Source organism: Erythrolamprus reginae, chromosome 4, assembly GCF_031021105.1.
Source record: "Erythrolamprus reginae isolate rEryReg1 chromosome 4, rEryReg1.hap1, whole genome shotgun sequence".
NCBI classification, from domain to species: Eukaryota; Metazoa; Chordata; class Lepidosauria; order Squamata; family Dipsadidae; genus Erythrolamprus; species Erythrolamprus reginae.
Genome location: NC_091953.1, coordinates 977,135 through 995,770, shown reverse-complemented (window position 1 = coordinate 995,770; position 18,636 = coordinate 977,135). Strand labels below are relative to the sequence as shown.

Genomic DNA, 18,636 nt, shown 5'->3' with positions numbered 1-18,636 from the left:
CTTCGGAGGCACCGGCGGAGGGCGGGCGGCTGTCTTGGCGCGTCAGGGACCGTCGAACAAGTGCCACGATACCCCTCGGGCGAAACCACATAGAAGACAATGGGAGGGGGACCCGCTGAAGGGGCTCGGGTTCTGAGGGTTTCTGTCTGGAGGTGATGCCACGGTTCGGGGGATCCCGGCTCGAAAGGGATTGGTGTTTTCTCAACGCCGCTTTCAGGGGAGAGGAATTGGCCGACGCTCCCCCGCAGGGGTGACTGAAGAAGAACTACGCCTCCCGGCATTCCTGGCGGCCTCAACCGGGCGGAGCTATTGGCCGATGGGGGCCAGCTGGAAGCGGATGACGTCAGAGCAAGAGCAGAGCGCCGGCCAATCCAGAGCGAGGCGAGAGGTGAAGCCGGGGTTGGCGGGAAAAGCGAAGCCGCGTCCGGGGCTGATGGACTTTGTAGTCCAGGCGCGAGGCGGGGAAGGCGATGGCGCCGCTGAGGATCCGCTACGTGGTCTCGTTCTCTTCGCAGGTGACGCGGCCTCGGGGCCCTCCGGGGACGGGGAGGGGCCCGGTCCGGTCGTGGGGATGCGCCCGCGCCCGACACGTGTCTGCTCCTGCGGGGAAGGGGGGAGGAAGCCTGTTCACTGAATGGTCGTAAAGCGAGGACTGCCCCTAATAAAGCCATAAATAATACCTAAAATCTGCTCACGGGGGTTGTGATGGTTTGTGGGCCACGCAACATGGGCTTTGTAGTCCAGGTACTCCTGGCGCTGTTATCCATCCCTGTATTCAGGTGGTTCTTGACTTACGACCACAAGGGATTCCGAAACTTCTGTCACTAACTGACTTTGCTGGTGAGAAAGTTGTGAACTTGGGGCCATCACAGACATCTAAATTTTGATAACATGATCAACGGTCATAAGTGTGAAAACTGTCAAAAAGTCCCTTCTTTCACTGCCGTGGTATCTTCGCAGTCGTTAAGCAAACCCTTCTAGGGATCTACTCACGCAGAGATCTCCTCTTGCTTAGCCACTCCTGCCTTCTGACAACCCTGCGTGCCCTAGCATCAAAAAGAGGCTCCTTGTCTTCTCCTGAGTCACTTTTTCAAGTGAGCCACTACCATATATGGATACAGGTGGTCCTCGACCTATGACCACAAGTGATTCTTCCATTGCATGTGCAGTGTGGTGCGTGGGGGGGGGGTCAGGGGCCTTCCTAGACATGCCCATGTTTCTCCAACACTCCACAGACTTTACTGACTGCCAATTGGTTTCTGGACAGAATCCAAAGTGTTGGTCATGACCTATAAAGCCCTACATGGCATTGGGCCAGATTACCTGCCGGACCGCCTTCTGCCGCACGAATTCCAGTGACGTCAGGTCCCACAGAGTTGGCCTTCTCCGGGTCCCATCAACTAGACAATGTCGCTTGACTGGGCCTGGGGGAAGAGCCTTCTCTGTGGTGGCCCCGGCCCTCTGGAATCAGCTCCCACCAGAGATTTGCCTTCCACTAGACTCGAGTCTTAAGACTCATTTATGCCACCAGGCATGGAGCCATTAGACCCATTAGACCCCAGCCCCCTGACCGATGAGTGTAGTATGTCTTGCTGTGTGAATGGGAATGAATGATTTTAAATGTTATTAGAGTTTTTAAAGCTTTTTAGCTATATTAATTGGATTTTTTAGATATGTACAGTATATTGTTTATTGTTTTGATATGTTGTGAGCCACCCTGATTCCCCGGAGAGGGACGGCACGCAAATCCAATAAATAGATAGATAGATAGATAGATAGATAGATAGATAGATAGATAGATAGATAGATAGGTGGGTGGGTGGGTGGGTGGGTGGGTGGGTGGGTGGGTGGGTGGGTGGGTGGATAGATATAGAGATAGATGATTAGGTAGATAGGTAGGTAGATGATAGATAGATAGATAGATAGATAGATAGATGATTGATAGATAGATAGATAGATAGATAGATAGATAGATAGATAGATAGATAGATAGATAGATAGATAGATATAGGAAGATAGATAATAGGTTGATGGATGGATGGATGGATGGATAGATAGATAGATAGATAGATAGATAGATAGATAGATAGATAGATAGATAGATAGATGAGGTTCCTTGTGTCTTTTGAGTATCCACATTCAACCTTAACTCAGGCCTTTCCTCTAATTCCCGCTTGTCTGGGCCAGGACCCCAAATACCCAGTGGAGAACCTCTTGCTGGACGAAAGGGTTCTGCCCTGGCTCTGTTGCCCCTTGGACCGCAGCCGGCAGCTGAGAGCCGAGTTGCAGCTGGAGCAGGCCGGTTGCATTGGCTACATCGACGTAGGTGAGCCTGAGTGGGATGTGGAATGCTCTTTTGGGTGCGTGGGGAGGGAAAAGTTTACGCTCCATTTCTGTAGAGCTGTATCTATTTGTATTATTATTATTATTATTATTATTATTATTATTATTATTATTTATTAGATTTGTATGCCACCCCTCTCCGGAGACTTGGAGCGGCTATTGTAAAATGTAAAATGTATTGGCTGACCATTTTATCACAGGGTAACCCTGGGCAGCTTGCAATCTTAAAATCAAACTACGGTATATAAACGCTCCAAAGGCAAAGAAGGTCCAGTCAGTGGTTTATGTGAGCATTCCACACTGAGCTTACACCCAATGTTAGAATACCGAACTTGAAACAGGGTCTACGTGGCAGTGGTGGTTGTTCCGCCAATAACACAGACAAAATATGGTAAAATATAAATATTATTTACAACGTATACAATATACTAAACAGTTAGCTGCACACACCAAGCAATCATATACAGTTCTAAACATACATCAGCTAACCATTAATATTACACACAATTCCATACAATTCCATAATATGCTGCTCAAAAAAATAAAGGGAACACTCGAACACATCCTAGATCTGAATGAATGAAATATTCTCCTTGAATATTTCATTTGCACAACTATTCCATTTGCAGAACAGCAGTTGAAATTGATTGTCAGAGTTGTGGACAGTTTGATTTCACAGAAGTTTGATATACTTGGAGTTGTGTTGTTTAAGTGTTCCCTTAATTTTTTTTTGAGCAGTGTGTAATACATGGACCATATCTAAGCACACAGCAATATAGTATATTCTCTTATTCTCACACAGCAGAATGTATTCTATTATTAACACACACGACTATTAAGCACACAACTATATCTTAGCACACATCAATACTTAGCGCACAGCATAACGTAGCAAGCATTATCAAGACTAACTGCAACAGCCACTAACAACCAACAATAAAATACAGTGCAAATCAACGCAATACAACGCACACCTGACTCCCTTTTATGACTAATTGCAGCCTGGCCTTTAAATACTTTTTTCCTTGTTTTCTCTTCTAAAATCTAGGTGTGTCTTATACAACGAAAAATAAGTATTATTTGAAAAAACACAAACATGTACAGGATCACTACAGTATCTTTACAAATATACATGTACAGAATAATCACATTCAAAGAAAAAGAAAAAACTAAGGAAAGAAAAACAAACACAATTAAAAATAACAGATATCTTTCTTCTCTCTTCTCTATCTTATTCTTACTAATATCTTACTATATTTTATGCAGTTATACATATTGTATCATATATACCGGTATATATATATTTATGGTCTCACATATTTGGTATATTGTAATTTTATCATCTTAATAGAAGTTCTTAATTTTAAGTAATTCATATTACAGTTAATATAGTTCAGCTTTATAAATTAGGTCACTGATGGCAAAGCTTTTTCTCCTCGGGTGCCGAAAGACCTTGTGCATGTGCTATCGTTCATGCGCGAGTGCTCACGCCCATAATTCAGTGCCTGGGGAGAGCGAAAACAGCTTCCCCACCTGCCAGGAGGCCTCTGGAGGTTGGAAACGGCCTGATTCCCAACTTCAGGTGGGCCCAGCAGGCTCTTGTTTCACCCTCCCCCAGGCTCCAAAGGCTTCCCTGGAGCTGGTGGGGGGTAAAAACACCCTCCCCCACCCCCTGGGGACTCTCTGGAAGCCAAAAATGCCCCCCCCCCGAGCTTCTTTCCAAGCCCAAAATCAGTTGGCCCCCACACACCTGCACGTTGGAGCTGAGCTAGGGCAACGGCTCCATGTGCCACCTGTGGCCCCCATGCCATAGGTTCGCCATCACCGAATTAGGCCATCCTTAACTCTACTCTTTCCTGGATGGCCACTCTTTTGTTCTCTGCTAAATCTTCCTATCACTATGTATTTTCCATGTCACCCCTACGCGATGGGTTTGTTTGTCCTGTTTTTATTTAACCGGCTGTACATTTTATCCAATATTTCAAAATAATCCGTATCCTCCTTCTCTTTTATTCCCATCACTAATCTGTTCATTTCTGCCAATCCCAGAATTTTATTTATAACCTGTAGGTTGATGGGAAGAGTTTCTTTTATAGTACAGTGGTACCTCGGTTCTCGACCACAATTTGTTCCAGAAGTGTGGTCAAGAACCGATTTGGTTGAGTACCGAATTAATTTATCCCATAGGAAATAATGGAAATGGGTTTAATTGGTTTCCAGCCCCCATTTCCTTTATTTCCTATGGGATAAAGATCTGAGGAGCTCTATAGTCTAAGCCCTCCAAGCTGTAGGAAGGGTGGGGGCAGCTGCAATACCGGCAGTTTCGGGGGGGGCTCCTTTCCTCAGTGGTTCGTCTTCTAGCTGTAGGCAGCTACACCAACTTTCTTCTTCCCGGCGACGGCGGCAGAGGCTTTCCTTCAAGCAGCAGCAGCGCCGGGAACGTGACATGAGGAAGGGAAGCCGCTGACGTTCCCGGCGCTGCTGCTGCTTGAAGGAAAGCCGCCGTCACCGGGAAGGAGAAAGTTGGTGTAGCTGCTTAAAGGGAAGAAGAGGAACCACTGAGGAAAGGAGGGCCCCCGAAGCTGCCGGTATTGCAGCCGCCCCCACCCTTCCTACAGCTTGGAGCGCTTAGACTGGAGACTGGGAGGCTGTTGAGTGGGCGGCCAGGATGGGCGTGTCGGATTCCGACTCCCATTCCGTCTCACCCCGTCCCCTCAGATCTTGTAGCATTTCGGATAATAAACAAAATTTTCTCTGGCTGTTCGGTGTCTGAATTTTTGTTCAGATACCGAAGCAAAATTTTGTTCGGTATCCAAAATGTATGAGAACCAAAGTGTTCAAGAACCGAGGTACCACTGTAATTTAATATAATTTATTTGACTGATATGCCGCCCAATCCCGTGGGGCTGAGAGTCATGGGCTTTCTTCTTCCGGGTCCCCCCAGGGAACGCCGGCTCTGCCTTCCTGCAGGTGGAGGTGGGCCGCTCCTCCTGGCCTCCAGATCAGGATTATCTCACCCTGCTCCCAACCACCACCTTGATGGTGCCGGCGGATGCCAAGCAGGACAGGAACCGCTCTGGGGTCCGGATGTTTAAAGAAGGTAAAGGGAAGAGGGGCAGGGGGTCGGGCTAGAGGACCTCCGGGGTCCCTCCCAGCCCTGGGATTCGAGGGCCTGCAAGCGTGGCAGGTTTGGAGGTTCAGCTGTGTTGGAATTCAGTGGCACAAAAAAGTCAGGTTCTACAGTTGGACCAGAAAAACAAAACTCACAGGTCCAGTCTACGGGGCACCTGGGTCAACAGGAGTAACTGTGAGAGGGACCTTGGGTCCCAGTGGACAACCACTGAAATAGGGGCCAGCCGTGTGCAGTAGCTGCCAAAAAACCCAACACAGTTCTAGGCTGCATCAACAGAGGGAGAGAATCAAGATCACGTGAAGTGTTAATACCACTTTATGAGGCCTTGGGAAGGTCACACTTGGAATCCGGCATTCAGTTTTGGTCACCACGATGCAAAAGGGATGTTGAGACTCTAGAGAAAGTGCAGAGAAGAGCAACAAAGAGGATCAGGGGATAAATGGAGGCTGAAACATATGAAGAACGGTTGCAGGAACTGGGCATGGCTGGTTTAATGAAAAGAAGGACCAGGGGAGACACGATAGCAGCCTTCCAGTATCTCAGGGGGTGCCACAGAGAGGAGGGGGTCAAGCTATTCTCCAAAGCAGAACAAGAAGCAATGGGTGGAAACTAAACAAGGAGAGAAGCAACTTAGAACTAAGGAGAAAATTCCTGAAGAGAACAATTGATCAGTGGAACAGTCTGCCACTAGAAATTGCAATTGCTCCATCACTGGAAATTTTAAAGCAGATGCTGGATCACCATCTGTCTTAAGCGGTGTAGGGTCTCCTGCTGAAGCAGTGGGTTGGACTAGAAGACCTCCAAGGTCCCTTCCAACTCTGTTGTTGCTGTTGTTGTTGTGTTGCCCAGGGGACTTGCTGGCACCTGCGCTGGCAGAGAAGTGGGATCGCGTCCGGCTCACCTGCAGCCAGCCCTTCAACCGGCACGTCCAGTTCGGCCTGGCCTTCATCCACATCCGCAGCCCAGAGGACTTGGAGGAGCGCCAGGGGGATCCCGCAGCAGCCCCCTCCCCATGCCAGGTAGGGCTCTGTGGGCAACGCCTGGGGACCAACCTGGGCGGCTTTTAACGCTTCCAGTCCCAGAATTCCCCAGTTGCTAAGCGACCGGGAAATTCTGACTCTTGGCACTTTCTCGTTAAATGAAAAATTCTTTTCTCCATCACACAATCCTAGGACAAGGGGGCCACTCCCTGAAGCTCATAGGTGAGAAAGTGAGGACAAGTCAAGGGAAATATTTCTTCTTCCCCTGGAGGGTCCTTGGTTGATGGGATTCCCTTCCAGAAGAGGTCGTGACAGATGTCAGCCTGGAGAGCTTCAAGGCAGCATGAGACAGATTCAGGGATGTCGAGTGTATCATTGGTGGTGATTGAAAGGGATGTCCAAGTGCCCCCTCTGTGTGGGTTGAGGCAGGCAGGGTTCCTTGGGTCCCATGTGTTGGGGGGTCAAGGGAAAGGGAGGGTCATGCCTTCTCTTTCTGCTCGAGATCCCCATGGACAATTGGGGGGCCACTGTGGGAGGCAGAGTGCTGGACCCCATGGGCTTTGGCCTGATTCAGCAGGGCTCCTCTTAGGGTCTTATGTTCTCATGACTGGATGTAAATTGAGGGCTGCCTCTACAGTTGGTCCTTGGTTTACAACAATTTGGAGTTACAAACGGTTCTGAAAGACGTGACTTGTGACCGTTACAGAATCCCCCGGGGTCATGTGATCAGAATTTTGATGTTTAGCAACTGGTTCAACATTTATAACCAACTCCCTTTGGCCATCTGACCAGGAAGGTCAATGGGGAAGGAAGACCCACTTAAGAACCAGGTTCCAAACTTATCAACTGCAGTGATTCATTTCACAAGACAAGATTGGGTGGCAATAGCACTGTAGCACTTAGATTTATCTACTGCTTCACAGGGCTTGTCCAGCCCTCTCTACGCGGTTTACAGACTCAGCCTTTGGCCCCAACTATCTGGGTCCTCATTTGACTCAGGAAGGAAGGAAAGAGAAAGAAAGAAAGAAATAAAGAAAGAAAGAAAGAAAGAAAGTGAAAGATTGGTTTCTTGCAGACATTTCATAACCCAACTAGATAATATCTTCAGTGCTAGAAGGAAAGGGGTGGAGGAGGAGGAAGAAGGAAGGAGGAAGGAAAGAAAAAGAGGGAGAGAGGAAGGAAGAAAGGAAGGAAAGATAGAAAGAAAAAGAAAGAAAGAAATATAGCATTTAGACTTATATCCTGCTTCCTAGTGCTTTCACAGCCCCCTCTAAACAGTTTATGGGATCAGCCTTTTGTCTCCAACAATCTGGGTCCTCATTTCACCCACATCGGAAGGATGGAAGGCTGAGTCAACTGAAAGGAAGGGAGGGAGGGAGGGAGGGAGGAAGGGAGGGAGGGAGGAAGGAAGGAAGAGGGAAAAGCAATTAAACCTATCTACCACTTCCTAGTCCTTTTCCAGCCCTCTCTAAGCAGTTTACAGAATCAGCCTCTTGCCCCCAACAATCTGGGTCCTCCGTTGACCCACCTCGGAAGGATGGAAAGCTGAGTCCACCTGGAGCCGGTGGGGAGATTTGAACTGCCAAACTGCTGGCAGCCGGTGATCAGAAGTAGCTTGCAAGGCTGCACTCTAACCACTGCACCACCGAGGCTTCCCCATGGGGGCAAAACTCACTTAAAAAATATTTTGCTCAACAGAAAATTTGGGGTGTATTGTGGTCATAAGTCCAGGGTTGCCTGTCTCCATGAATGGATAATCACAGAGGTTTTATTCCTGGTGTCTTTGCCTTCATTGACTGACTTGTAGTTGTTCCTCGGCCGAGTAAATTCCTTCCTCTGTTTCCCTCTTAGGCTGCTCCGGAGTCGGCCCCCAAGCCAGGGGTCTCCAGCGGAGCCTTCGGGGGGAGCCTCTCCCCTGCACGGTCATCGTAAGTGCCCAGCTTTGCCGCTGTTTATTCATTTGAAAGGTTCATAACTTCCAAAGGATAAAGCCCATGGCCAATAAAGAATTCTATTCTATTCTTTCTAACTTCTATTCTTTCTCATTTCAATTCTATTCTATTCTTTCTAATCTCTGTTATATTTTATCCTATTCTTTCTCATTTCAATTCTATTCTACTTCTAATTTCTAATCTGTTCTTTCTAACTTCCATTCCATTCTTTCTCATTTCTGCTGTATTCCTAATTTCTATTCTATTCGATTCTCTCCCTCCAGGCCCGGCACCCAGGAGGAGACGCTGCTCAAGAGCCAGTGGCAGCAGCTGGACTCGGTCCTCCTGGGCAAAGGTCTGAGCCCGTCTGCCCTGAGCCACCCAGCCCGCCTGGTCCTGAAGGCAGCAGCCTCCGGCCGCAAGCCAGCCCCTCCCCTGCCCACCGGGTCTCCAGCGCCGGCTGCACAGAGCAAAGAGGCCGGGCGGGGCCCGAGGGCAGCCCAAAGCCCCAGGGCCACAGGTGAGGGGGGGGATGGAAAGGGCAGAGGGCGGGGGCTCCTCGTGGGCTGCGTGGCTCCTTCATCCAAAGAGGCTGATCAGAACTGGACCCAGGACGGATGGCCTGAGAGCCAGTCTGCAGGGAGCGGCTATTTAAATTGTTGGCCTAGAAGCCAGGAGGTGGTGAGTTCGAGTGCTGCCGCCTTAGGCATGAAAGCCCAGTGGGTGATTTTGGGACCGGTTGAAGAGAACGTTTGCAACTCAGGATTGAACTAGAAATGAGAAAGACTCGGGTTTTTTGCAGATGTTTCATGACCCAACAAGATAACACCTTCAGTGCGAGAAGGGAAGGGGTGGAGGAGGAGAAGGAAGGAGGGAAGGAAAGAAAGAAAGAAAGTGGAAGATTGGTTTCTTGCAGACATTTCATGACCCAACTAGATAATATCTTCAGTGTTAGAAGGGAATGGGTGGAGAAGGAGGAGGAGGGAGAAGAAAGGAGGAGGAAGGAAGGCAAGAAGGAAGGAAAGAAAGAGGGAGGGTGGCAGGAAGGAAGGAAAGAAAGAAAGATTGTTTCCTTGGAGGCATTTCATGACCCAATGAGGGAACATCTCCAGTGCTAGAAGGGGAGGGGGGTTAGTGAAGAGGAGGAGGAGGAAGAGGGACTGTGGGCTCCTTGCTGATCCCTGAGCTGGGTGACTTTTCTTGCAGACGTTTCATCACCAAAGTAGGTATCGTGACCCATGCCCTGAAGGTGTTCCCTAGTCGGGACATGACACCTATGCCAGCTCAGAGATGACCTGTTGGTGCCCCTGGTGAAACCATCTCCTTTGCCCCTTCTGTTCACCGCATCACCTTCACCCTCCGCTCTCCTGCTAAGGGGTTTTGGTGTGTGCCACCTTGGTGAGGGTTTCCAAGGTCATCTAAGGCCAGTCAAGCCCTGTGACCTCTCCTGGCCGTTATTATATGTCTTATGTATCCAGGAAGTTGTCCTGGGAACCCCACCCTGAGTGGCTCTGGGCAGCTCACAAACGTCAAATAGAATAGAAGCCCCCCAAGCAGAATTCTAAGGATGAAAAGGGGGGAGGGAAATCATTTTTACATTTATTGTATTTTTCAGAATATAAAATGTCCCTTTTTCCTCCCTAAAAGAGGCTGAAAATTCCGATGTGTCTTATGCTCTGAATGCAGCTTTGGGAGTTTCCCCCCAGTTCTAACCAGGTGCTAACGATGTTCCCAGCTCTTCCCTTCTTGCAGGCTCTTTCATGGTTACTCTCTGCAAAGAGGAATGTTTTCCAAGCCCTAAGTCTTTGCAGGGTTTTTTCCATTGCTCTACTTGCTCCAAATGTTTCTTTCCAGGTGCTAATGATGCTCCCAGCTCTTAGCAGCTTGCAGGCTCTTTCATGGTTACTCTCTGCAAAGAATGTTTTCCATTCTTTCCATTTCTGTGCAGGGTTTTTTCATTCCTTTATTTACTCAGAATGTTTCTCTCCAGCCCTAACCAGGTGCTAACGATGTTCCCAGCTCTTACTGGCTTGCAAGCTCTTTCATTGTTACTCTCTGCTAAGAATGTTTTCCAAGCCCTAAATCTTTGCAGGGTTTTTTCCCATTGCTCTACTTGCTCCAACTGTTTCTTTCCAGGTGCTAATGATGTTCCCAGCTCTTACTGGCTTGCAAGCTCTTTCATGGTTACTCTCTCCAAATAAAGGTTTTTAAAGCTCTTAACCAGGGGATAAAATAATGTGCTGGCTAAGGACGCAGGCCAGATGGATACCTGGAAAGCAGAATCTTTTCTCTATTTTCCTCCCCCAAAACTGCGGTGAGTCTTATACTCTGAAAACTACGGTGCATTTGTTGCCTCTGCAATGAGCCTGGTTCGCCTCCCACCAAGCGCTGAGCCTGGAAGGACCCGTGACGCTCCCTGCAGATCGGCCCTTCTCTTGCGGGACCTTGCAATGCGCCCAGAGCTCCACTGATTGCTCTTTAACCGGCAAGCGGTTCCCCGGGGGATTTACGTTGCCGGCATATTTCCTCCCTCAGGGCCCCAAGAGGAGCCGTCAGCCAGGAGCAGCCGCTTGAAAACAAAGAGAAGAGCATCTCAGGCAGGTGCCAGGAGGTGAGTTGGCCCCTCCCTGAGCCCCCGTGGCTTTCTAGCAGCCTCACTGACGTTGCCATAAGGGGGGGCGGGATGAGTGAACCAACACCATAAAGGGCTTTTTTTATTCTTTACACCTTAAAACCTATGTAATCTAGCAGCAGTCACTACCTGAACAATTAGAAACATAGAAGACTGACGGCAGAAAAAGACCCCATGGTCCATCTAGTCTGCCCTTATACTATTTTCTGTATTTTATCTTACAATGGATATATGTTTATCCCAGGCATGTTTCAATTCAGTGACTGTAGATTTACCAACCACGTCTGCTGGAAGTTTGTTCCAAGGATCTACTACTCTTTCAGTAAAATAATATTTTCTCATGTTGCCTTTGATCATTCCCCCAACTAACTTCAGATTGTGCCCCCTTGTTCTTGGGTTCACTTTCCTATTAAAAACACTTCCCTCCTGAACCTTATTTAACCCTTTAACATATTGAAATGTTTCGATCGTGTCCCCCCTTTCCCTTCTGTCCTCCAGAATAGACAGATGGAGTTCATTAAGTCTTTCCTGATACGTTTTATGCTTAAGACCTTCCACCATTTTTGTAGCCCGTCTTTGGACCCCTTCAATTTTGTCAATATCTTTTTGTAGGTGACGTCTCCAGAACTGAACACAGTATTCCAAATGTGGTCTCACCAGTGCTCTATATAAGGGGATCACAATCTCCCTCTTCCTGCTTGTTATACCTCTAGCTATGCAGCCAAGCATCCTACTTGCTTTTCCTACTGCCCGACCACACTGCTCACCCATTTTGAGACTGTCAGAAATCACTACCCCAAATCCTTTTCTTCTGAAGTTTTTGCTAACACAGAACTGCCAATGCAATACTCAGATTGAGGATTCCTTTTCCCCAAGTGCATTATTTTACATTTGGAAACATTAAACTGCAGTTTCCATTGCTTTGACCATTTATCTAGTAAAGCTAAATCATTTGCCATATTACAGACGCCTCCAGGAATATCAACCCTATTGCACACTTTAGAGTCATCAGCAAATAGGTAAACCTTCCCTACCAAACCTTCCCCTATGTCACTCACAAAGATATTAAAAAGAATAGGACCCAGAACAGACCCTTGTGGCACACCGCTTGTAACCTGACTCTGCTCAGAATACTCGCCATTAACAATAACTCTCTGATATCTAAGCTTCAGTATTTTTTAGTTTCCATACATGTCCACCATATATGATAAGAGGAACCAGGTGTGTGATTACATTTCCAGCATTTCATCGATTTATTCTTGAACGTTTTTGCTCATCTCCAGTGACATAGGCCACCTATAGAAGATCTTATACATATTCTCTCTCAATGCTGTGGACATTGTCATGTTATAGCTCCTTTCCCATAATTGCTGCCACTCATATCGATTGTGTGACCTATGCACCTCATCCATTTTACCAGCTGACCTGTTCAAAAAACACCGTGGTGGTTAACGGAGCAGCTGCAGTTGTTAAATGACAATGTGACAAGACATTGGTTTCTCACCAACTTCTGCACCGGCTTGACACACTAACCGAATGGTTGTAAGTGCAGGACAGTTTGTAAAAGGTCTTTTTTGTACTTTCAGACCAAAGAACGGTTCTCGGAGGGAGGGGAGACCCCCCAGCCAGAGAGGAAAACCACCCACCTGGGAAAGTGAGGAAGACGGAGAGGGAGAGAGCGGAAGAAGAGGGGGAGAAGCTGTGCTGGCCCCCTGCCCCATCTGCGCAGGTGAGCCGAGTCCCCGCTGGGCTTTCCCACCAGGGGAGGGGGAGACCCTGCAGGTGGGGAGGACAGGGAAGAGGCCCCTGCGCAGACTGCCCCAAAGAAACGTCTAGTGGGGTGTGTGGGGGTGAAGGGTGCCCTCAGCCCACCCAGCTCCCTAATGCCAGAGTTGGCAGCTCTGAGAGTTTGGGGTCAGCATCCTCCTAACCCTATTTTGAAACCTCTGTTAGGGATGTTCCTGAGTTTTTATACAGGAGCCTTTGAAGTAGAGGAGTCAAAGGAAACGGCCACAAGCTCTGTAATACACACACACACACACACACACTGACTTCTTGCATTCCCCCTTCCTGGTGAGTTGGTGGGGCAACACTTTGAGTAATTGATGCAATTGATGTATTTAGATGAGTTGATGTTTGCAGATTAGAAACCTAGAAGACTGACAGCAGAAAAAGACCCCCTGGCCCACCTAGTCTGCCCTTGTACTATCTCCTGTATTTTATCTAAGGGTGGATCTGTGTTTATCCCAGGCTTGTTTCAATTCAGTGACTGTGGATTGACCAGCCACTTCTGCTGGGAGTTTGTTCCAAGCATCTACTCCTCTTTCAGCCAAATCATATTTTCTCATATTTTATATATATGTGTGTGTGTGTGTAACATATTTTTGCTGATAATGAAAATTATCAGTAAAATTTATATACATAAATATCTAAATCTAATTTTGCCATTTGAAATTTCTACCACTTAATTTCTAATAGTTTATTAATCCCTATTTGCTTAATCCCCCCATGTTAATTATTCTTCCAGTTGTCTTTTTAATTTTAATCCCTCTTTGCTTCTCCGTCTTTCTTTCCATCCATGATGATTCTTTTTTTTTCTCAATAAATTTTATTAATTTTCATAAAGTAGACAAAACACACAAACATACATTTAACATAAAAGTGCGGTTGCAATTTCCCCGCTTATTCTAGAAGATAAGTTTCAATACAGAAAAAAGAATATATTGTTAATACTTTAAATCTACTTATTACTTTAAATGAAAAGAAGAAATTTGTTTAACCTTATATAATAAACCTCCATATATAAACTACATCCAACACAAAATTTAAAACTTATTCATACTTCTACTATTCAATTATGATTCTTAAGTGAATTTATTTATTTGACTTCTATGCTGTCCAATCCTTTGGGACGCAGGGCGGCTTACAACAATAGAAAAACACACTATAACACAATAATAGAAGAAGTCGCTATTAATACTAAACACATGAGAATAATTTAAAAAGCAATAAAATCCTCTTATAAACCCACAACAATCCAATCAACCAAACGTACTTATCCAATCCCCGCACTCTGGCTTCCCCACTGAGTTTGCCCCTCAGAAGGTCACAAAAATTGCTCATGTGACTCCGGGACTCTGCGACCGACACAAACGTTGTACGGGTCAGTTGCCAAAAGCATCCGAATTCCGATCGTCCAGGAGCATCTGCCGTAGGGGCAGAATTGGGCGGCCTGTTAAAAACGTTTTGCTTTCTCCCTTCGCAGGTCGCTTCCCAGCCGAGGTCTTGCCCGTCCATGCCTCCACGTGTGGGGAGGAGGCGGAGGTGGTGGAGAGGGCCCCTTCGCCCCCCTTCGCGTGGGGGTCCTGGGTGGAGTGCCCCCTCTGCCAGGACCCCTTCCCTGCCTCCGAGGTGGAGGGCCACGCCAGCAGCTGCGGGGAGGAATACGCTTGATCCCTGGGCCCCAGGCCCCTTCCTTCCAAAGATGGAGGGCCGGTGGGGTCCTTTGCAGCCGGACCTCTGCGCCCAAGTCTTCCTGGCTCAGAGAAGGGGCTGGGAGACCCTCCCTCAAGGCCTCCGGAGAGAAGAACTGTGAGAGGACCTGATGGTCAGTGGGCAAAGCGATCCTAGATCTCCAAGATGCTGAAACTGGACTCTGTGACCCACAAATCCACAGCCATTTGCCTCTCATGCCCCCCACCCAGCAGGTTGTAGCTGCTAAGGGATGGGCTGCAACCTTCCTGGAGCATTTTGAATATGCAGATATTGAGACTGTTTTAACCTATTGGCCAAGTACATTGCTTTATTATTATTATTATTAACAATTGTGGTTGGCTCATGGCCAGCTCCTCTGGTCACTGATTTTGAACCAGAGGAACCGGATCCGTCGGATCATAGGACACTTGTTTGGCTTGCAGAGGAGTCAGACAGTGAGAGGGGAGGAGAGGGGGAAAGTGCCGGAGAGCCCGAGGCTCCTGCAGGGCCTGTGGAACCCCCAGTCAGAACCTCGTCTGGATCAGATGAGGAGGTGATGGATGACCCCATCCTCAATGTCAGGGTGCGTAGAATGGTGGGATGCCAGGAGCAGCTGCACAGGCGCAGACGGAGATTCTAAAGCACAGCTGGGAGCAATTGGGAGAGCTGCAGCCGGCTTCAAAAGGGGAGGGCTTGCGGGAAGCTGTGGGGGAGTTATCGTTCGGCAGTTAACAGGAACAAGCATACAAGAGTTCCTCAACTGACTTTTGAATCTGGAGACATTTAAGCCTCGTTGGTGGACATTTGATTTTGAGAACATCAGAGATCTGAGACGCAGTCAAGTGAGCACTTTGCAGAAGCTCCTTTAAGAGACATTTGTTAACCCTGACCTCTGGATCATAAACCAGCATTCCTCTGCAGTCATTGTGGCTCTAAGCCAGCTTGTACAGAAATATAACTTTGAGTTTCGAAATCCTCAGTCTGTGTGTGTGTTTGTACACTGCCTTGTGTGATGCTCTCTAGTTTGTGTCATAAAAAGAAAACAACCAAGTTCAGACAGCACTGAGGAGCTAAAAACAAACAAACACGTAAGCTTTTCCTAAAAGTCTTTTCCAGAGTAAATGACCAAGTGGGATTCTAAAATGGGACAAACTGTTCATAGATGTATATTCGCACAATAGTTTGGGTGGAAACAAGCGATATATTAAAAATTAAGTGCTCCAAATGTCAGCAAACAGACCCAACAGTAATTTCTCTTTTCTTCAATAAGTGGCTGAACCAAGTTGGAGTAGATGAACCATTGTGGTTAATTTTAAGAAAATCAACATTTTGTTTACATAATTAACCAAATTAACATTTTGGAAGCTGGGGAGCGCACTCTAAGGTGTAGAGCACTATTTTTTATGGAGGAAAGCATGTTGAAACATAACTTGGGGGTTATACTTTAATCCTGGGTCTAGAAAGCTTAGAACTACACCGCCTTAAACATGATCTAAGTATTGCCCACAAGATCCTATGCTGGAAAGCCCTGCCTGTCAACGACTACTTCAGCTTCAACCACAACAACACAAGAGCACACAACAGATTCAAACTTAATATTAACCGTTCCAAACTTGACTGTAAAAAATATGACTTCAGTAACCGAGTTGTCGAAGCGTGGAACTCATTACCGGACTCCATAGTGTCATCCCCTAACCCGCAACATTTTACCCTTAGACTGTCCATGGTTGACCTCTCAGTAAGGGGCGTACATAAGTGCACCAGAGTGCCTTCCGTCCCCTGTCCTATTGTCTCTCCTATATCCTATATCTTTTCTTCTATTCCGATATATTTTTTTCTATTCTTTCACTGATACCTTTTATTCCTATATCTTCTCTTACATACTTTCTTTGATATATTTAACCAACTAAATATGAGCCAACAATGTGCAGCAATGGCTAAAAAGGCCAACACAATCCTAAGCTGCATCAACGGGGAGATATACCCCAAGACTAGGCAGGTATTAATACCACTCTACTACGCCCTGGTCAGACCACACCTGGAGTACTGCATTCAGTTCTGGTCACCACACTTCAAAAGAGACATAGAAACTCTGGAGAAGGTGCAGAAAAGAGCAACCAAAACGATTAGGGGACTAGAAACCAAGACTTATGAAGAGAGGTTGCTGGAACTGGGCATGGATAGCCTAGAGAAAAGGAGGGCCAGAGGGGACATGATAGCAGTCTACAGGTACTTGAGGGGTTGCCACAGAGAGGAAGGGGTTACACTTTCCCAGGGCACCAGAGGGCCAGACGAGGAACAACGGTTGGAAGCTGACCAAGGAGAGATTCTACCTGGAGGAACTTGACAGAGCGATCAACCAGTGGAACCGCCTGCCAGCGGAGGTTGTGAACTCCCCAACTTTGGACATTTTCAAGAGGAGATTGGACTGTCATTTGGCTGGGGTGCTGTAGGGTTTCCTGCTTGGGCAGGGGGTTGGACTGCATGGCCTGCAAGGTCCCTAACTCTAATAATACATAAATAAATTTTACTAGGAGTATATCCTTTATAACCTTCATTGTGTATTGGCCAAAAGAAATAAATAAAATAAATAAAATCTTGAGTTTTCGGAGAGGGACAGCATATAAATTATAATAATAATAATAATAATAATAATAATAATAATAATAATAATAATAAGCAGTACAAACAAAGTAGGAAGCCTTCTCCTGACCCCACATCCTTGCCTGCAGACTTCCCTTCCACCGGGGACCCATTGGATTTCTAAAACAAATCTTTGGGGACCCCCCTGCGCCTGGACATCTCCAGGCTTATATAGTGTTATGTATGGTACGCTTGTGTTGTATGTTTTTTAAAATAATGGGTTTTGAGATATTTTTTAAATATTAGATTTGTTTATTGTATACTATTTTATTGTTGTTGTGAGCCACCCTGAGTCTGCAGAGAGGGGTGGCATACAAATCTAATAAAGAAAGGAAGGAAGGAAGGGGGAGAGAAGGCATGAAAGGGAAATGGAAGAAGGAAGCAAGAGGGAGGGAAGGAAAGAAGGGAGAGAAAGCCCAGGTGGCACAGCAGGTAGAGTACTGTACTGCCGGCCACTGAAGCTGACTGTGGCAGCAGTTCAAATCTCATCACCGGCTCCAGGTTCACTCAGCCTTCCATCCTTCCGAGGTGGGTCAAATGAAGACCCAGATTGTGGGGGGCAAATAGGCTGGCTCTGTTCAAAAGTTTTACTGCTAACATGTTGTAAGCCTCCCTGAGTGTAAGGGGAAGGGCGGCATAGAAATCAAATCAATCAATCAAAAAGAAAGGAAGGAAGGAAGCGAGGGAAGGAAAGAGCTGGGGCTGTTTCCTGGCTTTGACCCCAAGAACAAGGGCCACCTGCCAAAGGGTCAGGACAGACACAGGAAAGACTTCTGTTCTTTACCACATAATAGCAGTAGCATTTAGACTTACATACCGCTTCATAATTCTTTTACAGCTTTCTCTAAGTGGTTAAAAGAATCAGCCTCTTGCCCCAAACAATCTGGGTCTTCAGTTTAGGAAGGAAGGAAGGACGGACAACAGCACTTAGACTTATGTACCTTAGCTTCCTTGTGCTTTTACACATAAGAACATAAGAGCCCTGCTGAATCAGGCCAAAGCCCATGGAGTCCAGCATTCTGTGTCACACAGTGGCCCCCCAGTTGTCTGTGGGGATCTTGAGCAGAAAGAGAAAGCAAGACTTTCCCTGGACCCCCCACCAATGGGACCCAAGGGAACCCTGCCTGCTTCAACCAACATAGTGGTGGCACTTGGACATCCGTTTCAATAACCACCAATACATTTGGCATCCATGAATCTGTCTCATCCTGCCTTGAAACTCTCCAGGCTGACAGCTGTCGCGACCTCTTCTGGAAGGGAATCCCATCAACCAAGGACCCTCTGGGTGGAGAAATATTTCCCTTGATTTGTCCTCCCTTTCTCACCTGTGAGCTTTAGGGAGGGGCCCCTTGTCCTAGTGTGATAGAGAAAATAATTTTTCTCTATCCACGTTTTCCATCCCATGCAGGATTTTATACCCTTCGATCAAGTCCCCCCTTCAACGCCGTCTTTCAAGGCTGAAGAGACCAAGGCGTTGCAACCAAGGGGCTCCATTTCCTT

The 18,636-nt window shown here is 47.0% G+C and overlaps 1 protein-coding gene across 1 annotated transcript; it reads left to right on the top strand.

Moving 5' to 3' along the window:
- Nucleotides 1-318: 318 nt before the first annotated feature.
- On the top strand, nt 319-15,472 carry XNDC1N (XRCC1 N-terminal domain containing 1, N-terminal like). Its single transcript, XM_070749390.1, has 9 exons — nt 319-515; nt 2,188-2,326; nt 5,288-5,443; nt 6,326-6,495; nt 8,308-8,384; nt 8,672-8,907; nt 10,923-10,998; nt 12,606-12,748; nt 14,285-15,472. The coding sequence occupies exons 1-9, from the start codon at nt 471-473 to the stop codon at nt 14,470-14,472; spliced, it is 1,230 nt and encodes a 409-aa protein (XP_070605491.1). The 5' UTR covers nt 319-470; the 3' UTR covers nt 14,473-15,472.
- The last annotated feature ends 3,164 nt before the right edge of the window (nt 15,473-18,636 follow it).